The 12,657-nt window shown below is 40.7% G+C and overlaps 2 protein-coding genes across 2 annotated transcripts; one reads left to right on the forward strand and one right to left on the reverse strand.

Moving 5' to 3' along the window:
- Positions 1 to 25: 25 nt before the first annotated feature.
- LOC135488408 (uncharacterized) lies at positions 26 to 3,032 on the forward strand. Its single transcript, XM_064773013.1, has 5 exons — positions 26 to 136; positions 787 to 927; positions 1,294 to 1,374; positions 2,053 to 2,157; positions 2,419 to 3,032. Exons 1-5 carry the CDS (start codon positions 110 to 112, stop codon positions 2,560 to 2,562), a joined length of 498 nt encoding a protein of 165 aa, XP_064629083.1. The 5' UTR covers positions 26 to 109; the 3' UTR covers positions 2,563 to 3,032.
- Positions 3,033 to 4,451: 1,419 nt separating this feature from the next.
- LOC135488055 (cytoplasmic tRNA 2-thiolation protein 1-like) lies at positions 4,452 to 12,384 on the reverse strand. The gene is made up of 14 exons (XM_064772443.1): positions 12,232 to 12,384; positions 11,215 to 11,338; positions 10,713 to 10,831; positions 10,232 to 10,288; positions 9,489 to 9,546; positions 8,901 to 9,020; positions 8,542 to 8,591; positions 8,036 to 8,100; positions 7,621 to 7,686; positions 6,989 to 7,047; positions 6,574 to 6,633; positions 5,801 to 5,888; positions 5,396 to 5,429; positions 4,452 to 4,791 (listed from the first exon to the last, which is right to left on the reverse strand). Exons 1-14 carry the CDS (start codon positions 12,289 to 12,291, stop codon positions 4,723 to 4,725), a joined length of 1,029 nt encoding a protein of 342 aa, XP_064628513.1. The 5' UTR covers positions 12,292 to 12,384; the 3' UTR covers positions 4,452 to 4,722.
- Positions 12,385 to 12,657: the final 273 nt, after the last annotated feature.

Raw genomic sequence — 12,657 nt, forward strand, 5'->3', positions numbered from 1 at the left:
TTGCCAATAGGTGGCTTTTCCAGGAAGTCAAAAAAAGTTTTTAAACGGCGAAGCGGGCGGTTCAGTTGCAAAAAATTATCCTAATTACCGAATTCTACACAAAATAATCATGGAAAGATGTAGATCGTCTCATGTGGTATGCACTGTACATGAACCTGATGTTTGCTATGCGAAATAGTTGACTATTTTTATTGTAAAAAGCTATTTCGTTAGGGAAAAAATTATTATCCTGACTTCACACTGAGTACTGACTCGGACACTACATTTTGTACAGAAAATGTACACTGTGCATTATGTAGGGGAGACGTGGACTACAACGTAAACTGACCACAAAATACGTGTAGGCCTTGCCTAGTGTAGGCCTTGCCTAGTGTAGGCCTTGCCTAGGGCCTAATCATGCAGTGTAGTAGAGTGTAGTACTATTGATTCATACACTTGATTGGGAATAACGTTTACATTTAGTGTTGGCCGTCGTCACATCACGATGCATTGCAGCTCTCGCGGTTTTACATTACTCATGTGTGACGTCAACGTGACATGACGCGACGTCTGCGTAAACGTTAACCCCAATCAAGTGCAACGATCTATAGTACCGCAGTAAATCATGAAATGAGTAGGACGGAGGTAGTCTATGTATGTAATGTTCGTTGCGCGATATTGACGATTATATTGCCACTTCTGCGTTATATGTTCATCGCCATTTAGTTACGTCATGGCGTTAATTCCCATTAAAAAGGTCATATATCACACAATCGTCTCATGACGTGGCAATACTTTTCTTTACAGCACCACCACAATAAAGATTGGCACTGGACATCCTGTACACTATGTCGCGCCAACAAACAGGGAGAGGACGTTTACCGAAGAGCCTGTCAGCGAAAAATCGAATGGCCAAAACCGAAATTGTTTGGGAAGAATCCAGTCAAGGTAACACAATAATAATGTTAGGTAGCATGTGAAAAAAGCTATAGAAGGGACATTGTTCACAGACTCCCTGGACCCTCTGAACCTCTAGAAAGACAAACAGGGCATCAACAGGCTTTTTTGAGTCCTCAGGGTATCAGACTCATAAAGATATAGATTATTTATATGGAACTTGAGTTATTTTAGGCATAATTCACCAAGAATCTACTTTTGACACATTTCATACCAACTTCAGTCTCCAGGGTTTCCTCACCAAAACCTCTGTACTCAAAAGGAGGCCAATATGACACATTGTAACCAAGGTGTTTTAGAATTGCATTTTACACAGTGGGCTACATCTCATACCAGGTATACACTTTACCCTTTCAGGACCAATTGACCTACACCAGTATTGATGATGCTTTCTCTTCCATGCTACATTATATGTCAATAGCCTCCAGACAATGCAATGTAAGTAAAAATGAAAGGGATAACTAACTTCTTTGAGGAAATCCACTTACTCACTCACGCACTCCTGCATCTTGACATATCTGTCGACTGTGCAACCACATCCCTCCAGGCATTACAGACCTGAGTTGTCTGTGTCAACACCTCTCTTGCAACTCCAGCGCTCTCTGCATGGCCAGAACATCCATTCAGCATGTCCTACATCATTCCTTTCATCGTTTGCCTCCAGCATTCGCACGTTGCCAATCCATCAGTACCAAAGTATCATGGGAAGCTTTGCTGGTTCCATTCGACACCGAGTCCAAACCAACATAGTCTACTCCTTTGAGTGAGACTCCCTTGATCTGTTCTTTTCCTGATCTCAGTGTTATAAGATGGAGCCACCTGATCTTTAGTAGGCGACATGAATGGTGCAGATCAAATGAACGCAGCCTTTTCTTCCTAGTCAGTGTTGTGGCCCAGCTGCCTGCACCATAAAGAAGAGCTGAGAGTATCACTGCCTTGTACATCTTCAGCTTGACTTGCTGCTCCACACTTTTGCCAATTGTCCGAAGGTGTTGCAAGGGACAATCCAGGGCATTTCAACTTCTATAAGCAAACTGTTGGGGTGCCATAGTTAGCCAGTTGCAGTTCATTCAGTTTTAATGGCCATCGTTTTCATTCCTTTTCCTCACTTTTCAGAGATTTTACAAGGGTTGTCCAGAATCTCACTTAGACTGCAAAGACAAGTACCACTGTAACCGCTTCCATACACCACAATACACAGAGGTCCAACACAAAAACCCAGTAAGTTGTTTTCCAATCTAAGATAAGACATCCCTGCAGTAGTAACACTTTGGCCCTGTTCGAAGGAAATACAGTTCCACTCCGTAATTTAAAGAAACCTTCAGATTTCAAGTCCCACCCACAAGGGTGATGCCTGTGGTCAACCGTCAACTGGCTGTCATATGTGGTGGGTTGTACTGCTGAAAGCTGCCTCAACCTAGAGACAAACCATTAATCATATAAAACAAAACATGTATCTTAGAAACTCCTTTTGCTTTTTAGCTCGAGATGTCAGAAGATGTACATGTGGTCGTCCATCCAGGAACGTACGCAGTCACAGCCGGGACGTGGGGAAAAACTCAACAACAAACACACGTTGTCCATGTAAAGCACGGGCAAAGCGCAAATATAGATTTTGTTGTCTGACGATAAATTGTCATAATTACGCTCACAGATTTCTGTTTCTCTCGTGAGTGTTATTTTATAGCATGTGTGGTGACTTATTTTCATTCTTGATAATTGCATAATATTTCGTGGCATCAAGAAAATTTTGAATATTCTCCACATTGTTATCAAAGAACTGTGTGGATAATGAATAATTATTGGTTCGATTATGTAGATTAGTTAGTAATGCATGATCAAATTTGTGTGCAAAAATATTTCAAGGTTTGAATGGGGCCCGGTTGACGTTGTTGGTAAGTGATCATGATAGTGATGACCGTGAGTGTGTGGATGCAAGTCAAAGTTGTATTGAATGTTCAATTGAGTATCATGTTCGAATTGAAAATCAAGTTTGCTCAAACCTTTCAATAGACTGATGATTTGGATTGTATATTATTGACCCATGACTGGAATGAATTAGACATTTAATTGCTTTATAATGTACCGGTATAAAATTTTATGAGTATTTATTTTTATGAATAAAAATTTTATAATGAAGTCCTTGTCTTTATCAGCTTCTACCCTGGAGAATCAAATCCTTATCTGCGAGAATTTCGCCGTTTTGAGCATCTTGTGTTCCTGCAAAAAAGTTTTGAGATTTGTCCTTCCCGTTTTGCAAGACCACAACAAAAGTTATACTGTTCAAGACGACGGGCCTGTTTTGAGAAGTGTCCATCACACTCTAAGGCAGGTGACGAATGATCACTGTCACTGTCACAAACTGCAGGTAATAAACAAAGACATCTCGTTGAAGAAAATGGCCCATTTTCAGATTTGTCTGTCACATTTGGGAGGAGACGGCAAGAACCTTCGCCCTTTTCATTCTGCAAGGCCTCCACAAAAAGCTTCTTGCTCAAGATATACATGTACAGTGGAACCTCCCTTAGCGGACACCTCTATTAAGTATGATCTCTCTATTAAGGACACTAGTTTTGGTCCCAAAGTGGTGGTTTCAGTGGTACTTACATGTACTCTCTCAATTGACTATGTCCTTAAACTTATCCTCCAAGAAATGATTTATTATCAATGACACCACCGCAGGTCATACCATAGCTGGGACAAAAATGTGTTCCTAGAAAAATTATCATGATACATGGACCATTCCCAAACTCAAATGTCCTACGGATTCATATACTGTGGCCCTTTGTTGTATATCTGCTGGGGATGACTATGTGTTCTTTAGAAATGACTTGCCAAAGGCCCTGACCCTTTTCCTTGGATTGAGCTAACTTCTCTCTGACATGCATAAGCTGGACGTTATTCCAGTACATGCATTACAATCAGACTTGGTCTAAGCCAGCATCTCACAATTTTCTGGAAGACATTCACAGCCTTGTCTCTCCCACAGCAGTCATCTGGGACGTGCTGTCTTGGACTGACCTAACATCTCACTGTGTTCTAGATGACATGCACACCAGGGCCTACTGCCTTCGGCCGAGCTGACATCTCACCATGCTCGTGAAGACAGGTACGTTATTTCCTCTTCCCTCCGCTCATACGATGAGCGTTGTCTGCAAACTGGGCAATGTCAATACATTGTAGGTGAAGATGGTAGACACATAGGTCTAGCCTCTTTGGGGAATTAACATGACAGTCAGCCTGGAGCCAGCTTGAAAAGGGCGTATAGATGGTTGTATTACATTGTGATACACACGCTTTGGCGGTCTCTAATATCAATCATGATCATGATGGTACCGAAGTCATGGTCCAGATTCCAGTAAAGGCACCTGTACTACATCTTGTACAAATCTGTACAATCTGATACAGTTAACAACCAATTAGGCCATGTCAATGGAAACGAAGTGGAGAGACTCTGTGGCGAACACTACAAGAAAGCTGAACAAATTGTCCAATGAACAAATAACCAAAAATACTTGTTCAATAAATAAAATGTCATTTATTCAATAAAACTCACTGAACTCTTCATCATCTCATTAAAAGTTGAGCCACAACATAGCATATTGATGCGAGTCCCTTATCAACAATAAACGTTTTTCTCCAACTGAATCTAACACGGTCTTAAGCTTATGTCCAGAACATCCTGTAAAACATGACCGTCAATGTTCGCTCAGAAATCAGGCTTGTATTAACTACAATAGTCCACTAGAATAGAACTCAAGTCTGCAGCAGCCATCAAACGATTCATCAAAAATCTATGGCTGGTGCTCCCGCTTTTCCCTCTGCCTTTTCTTTTGCCTCTTTCTCTCGTGCTTGCTGCAATGAAGAAGAAATTAGGTCACGTTATAATAACGAGAAAGTGGAGCAAGTCCCTGGTGATGGCCCAGGAAGTCACATAACTTCCCAGGGTCCATGAGAACCTTGTAACAACAACTCCAACAGCTGATGACGTAAATGACATCATAAGTCGTCACTTGGGACGTGACAATGGAACCAGCAAATGACGTCGCAACCATGGAATGGATTTCGTGAGACAGGATTCCTCTCGCCGTTTCATTTTCATCTTGTTTGCTGTTTTCTGGTTTAAACATACATGACTCGCTGCACTTCCTTGTTGATTTGATTGGCCAATATACAATACAAACAAACAAATTTGTTTCTTTGTTCTCAACAAACTGTGCTCATCAAAATCAAAGGTACACTAGAGCCTCCCAATTAAGGACACACCCTTGGGACTGACAATATTGCTGTCTGTAACAGAGGCTGTCCTGATTACCGAGCCTAGAAGCCTAATTTACTGGAAGCAAAAGCAGTTGAACTATTAGTAGCAATACCATGTGCTGGGACGACTGTTGGTGTGTTATATTTAGTTCGCCTTCAGGGCAATAACCACTCCAATTGAAGAATGAAAATAGCTTACCCTCCTAACTTTGTGAGTTTTTCCGATTCCAAGCCTGAAGAAAAAAGACACAACGTAAAATGAATGTACTGCTTGAGCTGGGAACTACTTACCATGGGTGTTAGATTCAGGTAAGAGAATGGGTACAAGATCCTGTCAGAATAAAATCTCTTTTTGTAAATTCAAAAAAGGTACACTAAAGGAAATAAATTACAAGATTGTCTCAGTGAGAAAGCGTTTTTTTTTTGTTGATGATGAAATGGGTCTCACCAGATAAAAATAAACTGCATTCATTTTATGCCTGTACTCATAAGAAAGGGCTTTACAATTAAAGATTTGACATGTAAAATCTGATTTGTGCCTGTCGAATCAACATGAGTGGCAGGCCCGCTAATCAGAGCTTGTCACATAGCGGTCCAATTTTACCTTGGCATTCCTTTGTTGAGTCCCTCTAGAAGCATGCAAGCTTTACAGATCGGCTGGCTGGAGATGTACCCACACCTCGTACACAGGCCTGAGGAGAAGTATTGAAATAAAGATTATAAAGAAATCTGCATTCTGATTAATCCCCATAGGCAAACCTGCGAGTCTATCACATTTTTGAAAGGATGAGGAAGAATTTGAGTTCAGCCATGCGCCATGACAGAATGATAATACCTGTCACTGAATAAAGGACTGTGGTATCAAACCATTGTGTTTATAGATATTACCTGGTACGTTGTTAAATAAATCAACAAGCCAGAGTTAAAAACAAACATGTTTTTCTTCTTCTCAAGTGTTCGCCTTGCACTTGGATGTAACAGTCTCCAAGGATTACACCTCCTTACTTCGATTAGGCGTCTGTTATATTGGTCTAGCGACTCTGTGTTTGCCCGAATGTAGAGCCCATTGCAGTTACTCATGTTCTCACTAGGTGGGGTATTTTGTTTGCCTTGGCAAGTACAAGGAGCCTTGGGTTTACATCTCATTTAAAAGACGTCGCAATTAAGGGGAGAGTGTTTGACTTAGGACAAGGATAAAGTTTTGCTCAAGGATCCTTCTGAGAGTTGAATCAAAGATCTCCTGATTATGAGCCTGACGCTCCAACCACTATGCCACTGCTCTCCCTTGACAACAAACTAGCAAAATTGAACAATTTGATACAAGGTTGTTATCTTCTCCGCCAATATTTTGTGAGTTTGAACCCTTGTCTTACTCACCCTGTACTGGCATCTTCACCTCCTTTTTGATGGAAAGACTTTCTCCAGAATGGATGATGTCTGAAAGGAGGTTTAGGCAGATTAGTGATAAACAAAGTATGAAATATATACCACAATTCAAATCGATTTTACAGTAACGCATTGAGACACGTAGACCTGGCGCACACTAAAAGATGCAGAACACCTAAAATTTTCGTTGTAGCCATCTATCTGCAACAGTGTGTGCGAATGTCTGCATTTTCTGATGCAAGCCAAAACCTGACATCTCATCAGCTGCGAGTTTTTGTAGCAGATTTCTGACCAGGCTTGATAGCACAAGCTGCAGTTTTTGTTGTGCAGCTTTTGTTGCACGAGTCCTGCAACAAAAATTGCAGCATGTGCAATTGGCGTTTCTCTCATTTGGGTACTAACTCACCGATAATTGCACTGGGACGGATTGCTTCCAGATCTTTGATAAATGCACGGGCATACCCCCTGAAAATGAAGCAGATAATCAGAGCCAGTAAGCGACAATACTATTTGTTTCTTTAACATCACGCCAAATCTGCAATTAGGGCCAATGTAAATATTGATATCAAGGAGTGGTTCAACTGGTTTCACTTTTGAATGAAGATGCACCTACAGTATAACCTCTCTTAGCGGACACCTCTCTATTAAGGACACTGTAGTTTTGGTCCCAAATTGGTTGTTTCCATTCAATTTGACCTCTCTAATCAGGACATCTCTCTATTAAGGACAGCACTTGTCAGTCCCGAGGGTGTCCTTAACAGAGAGGTTCTACTGTATTTTGAAAAGTTCCACGAGTTATTCTGAAAAGATACCCCCTTTTTTATTTTCTCAGGTATGATGCACCTGAGTTTTAAATGCAAATTCCCCCCTTTACATGAAAATTAGTACACGCATATGGCCCCCTTAGGTATCTGACTGGGGAGGGGGGAAGTTATAATGGTCATAGTTTGACATGGTAGGAATGACGCATTTACTTCGGTTGTTAAAAAGTTCATCTGGAAAATATACGGTTGTCCCAACCATTGGAGTACAACTTACCTGTAGGCATTTGGTGAATAAATACATTCTGTAGAAAAGTAGTCAAGTTTCTTGAAGTAGGCATACCTGAAAAGGAAAGCTGGAATGTCATACACAAAAGATGTTGGGTGATATGAATAAAGACTAGCAAATGCTTTTACTTCCAATTTTGAACAGAAAGGCCTAGTGTAGATGTACATGGAGTTTCAGATAAAAGCATTTGCCAGCCTTTTTTCACATCACCTATTGTCCTGGAAAAGCTGAGGATCTACGCAGTTCAATATGAATGGGGTGGTCGGCCTAAATCTGCTGATGAGGTTCTAAGAACACAAAGAATATTTCTCCTAATTATCAGTCAGAGTCAGACAGTAAGACAAGCATAGTTGAAGATGAAAACCAGAACATCATCATAGTTGGAGTTTGAAGTCATACTCACATTACAATTTCTTTTTCATAAGTATATTTGAAAGGCTTACACCTCGGTAACATTCCCTCACTACCCTGTAAGTAGTTAAGAACTTCTTTAATGAAGATTAAACATTTATGGTAGCTTTTAAATAGTGCATTTCATTGACATGAGCTTGTATCATTCTGAAAGCTTTATAAATTGTCACTTGTTGTAAACTTAAATTATGATGGCCGAGTAAATGTCCTAGTAAATTACTGAAAAAAAACAACAAACCAACAGAACACTGTGGTGCTTGTATTTTTAATCAGACAATATATGGCTGCACTATTACTTTTAACATCACTTCATGTCCGAAATATTATAGTATCAAATTTGAACAGCACAGAAATGACTTCGACTCATCACCAGAAATCACAGCTGGCAAAAATCTACAATGCCCATCTACCAGCATTGTCTATCGTAGAGGAGATGTAAGAATTGACGTACACTGGCCCGAAAGTTGGCCCGTAGATCTACCACAAATGAAAACTTACAGTTTGGATTGATGTACACCTCCTTAGTCTTGCAACATCCCCACGGAGGACTGGAAAGAAGAAATGCTTAATAAAGGACAGTATCTGTGAGTCTCACGAGTGTTCTTTTAATCATACAAGAGAGAACCTCTCTATTAAAATAGAGAGGTTCTCTTGTATGATCTATATGACATGGATACTGCACATAGGGTCCTCTGGTCTTGTCTGATGGATGACCTGCTACCACAGTACAAGAACAATGCAGCTCACTCTACTGACAACCGAAGAAAAGAGGGAAGATCATATGAGACGAGTATTGCAGGTTAGCCAAATAAGAGTAGGAGGATTACAATCAAAGTGACCTGCCAAAGACTACTTACCATTCATTATCACAGTCTCTGCAATATCATCAGCATTGTGACCAGTTGTGATTTTATCAACCTTGAGAAGTGCTGCTCCCCTGTCTAATGCCTGTCTTCGAAACACTCCACAAAACGTACCTTAAATAGGAAGACAAGACTTATCACAAGGTAAGGACTGCGTGTACCTTGTCAATTATCATATGAACATCATAACAACAACGCCAACCGATGATGTAAATGACATCACACAACGTCAGGGGTCGAAAAATCGTTTTCAAGTTGACTAGTTCCAAGCTGTGACTATCAAAGTCTGGGCTAGCTCTTTCAGTAAATCCTTATAGTTTGCCTGACTGTAGGCTAGTCCGGCTACCGAAGTCAATAGTCCCGGGCTAGTAGGGACTAGTGGATTTTTCGACCCCTGAACGTCCCACAGTCCTTCCAGCAGAGCCACCCACTTGGCACCCAGCACTGTTTGTGAGGAGATGTCTTTGCATTGTCGTTCCAACATTACATCCCAGAAAATAATGTGTACAGAAACCTTCAAAGTCACTCTATTACATGTTATTGTATTTGTTAGCAAAGAAAAAAGTAACGGACATCACTCACAATTATTTTTCAGTCCAACTTCTTTAACAATGGCGTCCATGGTCCAACCATACAGCTCCTGTTAAGAACAGATGAAAAGATTTAACTTGTGATTGTATATGAACAAAGACACTTTTTAAGAGACAGTGCTTTGAGCATGGCAACCTGGAAAGGTGCGATATAAATACTTTGATCATGTCTATTGATCCGGTAGACACGACCACAGATAACCAAAATTCTACATGTAAGGTTCATTCAGATTCTTCCGACATCATTGGAAGTGAACCAGAGACAGCCTTTTACAAGAAAGTCCCTGGTGCCCTTCATAGCATTCCAGGGTGTATTTCGAAGAAAACGTGTCACTGACTCGCGGTGATGAGGTCCCTGATTGATCCCCACTGTCGACATGACACTCTAGGCAGGTCTCTTTCTTTGCCTAACATGCCTTTCTCCACCCAGGTCTTTAAATCGGAACTGGTTGGAAGTGCTCAGGTTGTAGCGCTGATTGAGCAGCTCATCTGAGATCTACTGAAACGTTTCCGGATAGACCAGGATAAAGTGGAAAGTCGGATGATCACCTTTACCGTTGTTGATTTCAGACTATTAACCCAAACATCAACATTAACTTTAAAATATCTATGAGTAAATTGAGGATTTGCTTGGCATACAGTATTTGCTGCAACCCGTGGGCTTATTGATCAGAAAATTTCACATCATATTACCAACCAAAAATACAATACTAACTAACATGATGAGAGACTTACCTCATATGAAACAATCTTCAAGGGCAGATCATACTGTTGTTGATTTCTCTTGACTGTCTGAAAAATGGAGATTAACACTGATAACCCTCTTCATACCGAATACTAGCCCATCGGCAATTGAATTTTTACCCAAAAGTTCTCCTGAACTCCCCTTAATTGATTTACATGGTTTACATTAAGCCAGACCTCCAAACCTGCCAAACTGAAAAATTTCCTAGTAGCATTTCAACTGGACTTCAGAGTATTTTCAGGCAAATTTTCCCAATTTGGAGTATTCAAGTGATTTCTACTAACATCCAAGGTGTACTCCTAATGCATTTTCCTTTGCCAAATCAAACAGTCCAGGAGTATCATTTTCATCAACGTTGGTCAAAAAGAGTATAATTACAAGTATAATTGTTGGCAGGTCTGTACCTCTGACATACAACCTGTAATATTTATTCTGTACATTGGTAGCTATAAAGCCCTCACCTCCTCTTACCTCAAGAGAATCATCCCTGTAGCCAGTTATACCCTCATCAACTGACAGCAGGATTAAGTTGATCTTATAATCATATCTCTCATTCAAAACCTTCAGGACGTAAGCGAGAACTGTGGAATCTGAAAGTCACAAGAAAGTACTGGGGTGATGTTGGCGAAACCAAAGGTTATTTCTCTCTTGTAGTTTTTCTTCTGAGAGATACTGCCTGGCCTCTTCTCGGTTGGTAATCAGAGGACATTCCTCCAGGATATGTTACGGTGTCTGTTCAGAGAAACCACATTCACAGAAAGAGAAGTGACTTGCTCAAGGTGACAAGCCATGTATCAGTGATAGGTATCACATCCATGATATTTGAATCTGGAGTTTGAAACCTTACCAGTATGCCTCCCCTCTCTGCATCAGACTCCAAGTAATGAGTTACCTTTTCCCCCAGATGCACCAACTGCAACAGATTCTTCTGGGCTACCCCTCTGCATCAGAATCTGAGAAATGAGTTACCTACCTTTTCCCCCAGATGCACCAACTGCAACAGATTCTCCTGGGCTAAACAGATTGGCCGACTTTATGGTGTGGTGGACCTCCTCCTCAAATGCCCTGAAGAAACATTCTTTACACAAGGTGTTCCCCTGAAATGGAAGAATGTGAAGTTTTTCCAAGCCAATCCAGAGTTGCTCGAACTAATGTCAACACTCTGGAGAATGAATTCCCCAGATTGCTGAGCGTCTTATCAGGCCTTCCAACTTACCGAGCAGACTCCCCTTGATAGTGCTTCTTGAGGCCTGGGAGAATGGCTGCCTCACAAAAAAAACATCCAAAATGTTCCCCAGTCGGAAAGTTTTCTCAAATAAATTGTCCATCTGGTAACATGGACAATATGTCATCATATGCACTAGATTTCAAGGTAAATTAACCAGCGGGTTACTCTGTGGTGGACGCACAAAATCCATCGATGCATATTTTACAATCTATTCGCTTTCCTTAGGACAAACCATTAGTGCATTATTCTCATTATTTGATGCAAATCATGCTTGAAGAACCTTATCACCAGATAATAAACACAACAATATTTTGTTGAAAGACCCAACAGCGCAGTTTTCCTAACTTTAAGCTTCAAGCTCGGCAAGCTGGAAGGCCAGATAAGATGCTCGGCAATATGGGGAATTGATAGGCCCTTCGCCAGAACGCCAGCATCATTGACCGTGAAGATCTATTGTAAAGATGGTTTGTTGGTCCGACCCTGGTGCGATACCGACGTATCTGGAAAATGGCCTATTCTCCATTCCAGGTAGCCCTATAGGACAGTTTCACATTTAGTAATTGTGAGTTTAAACAGTACCTCAATATGTCAACAAGGTTGTGATTAAATTTACGCTCAACTGCTATATAACACACTAAAAACTGGCATAAAAGAAAACATTGTTTTTTTGAAACCGCCTGTAGGCCTAGTGTTAGCGTACATGTAGAGTGCACAAGAAAACGCCAGTACCACATGTTCAAGGGGAATTAAACTGATCCTTACCGTTTTTGGGCGTTTCAGGATAGCATATTTGGTTGAACATAAATTACACTTAGTAGGCATGTTGAAAAATATAAATTAGATCGCTGATTAGAACATAAAACACGCTTTATAACGTTGCAACATCATCACTTTCCATTACAGCATATAGGAAGGGGGTTTTCTGATCTATTAATAGAATGTGTTGTCCGAGCTGTCATAGCTGGAACATAATCGAGGCTTGGGACTTTGGTCATGACTTTTGAACACCCACTTTCCAGATTTTCCCGATAGAGGCGCCACTGTCTAAGCGTGAAAAATGTGTCCCAACAGTCGTTTTAGTATGTACCGAGCATCATGCGTGAGTTATGGGGGAAATAATTATTTCAATAAAATAGATGTATTTTGGCATAAAGAATACAATTCACAAAACATTAAGTGAAAAGGAAG

Source organism: Lineus longissimus, chromosome 5 (genome assembly GCF_910592395.1).
Source record: "Lineus longissimus chromosome 5, tnLinLong1.2, whole genome shotgun sequence".
Classification (NCBI taxonomy): Eukaryota; Metazoa; Nemertea; class Pilidiophora; order Heteronemertea; family Lineidae; genus Lineus; species Lineus longissimus.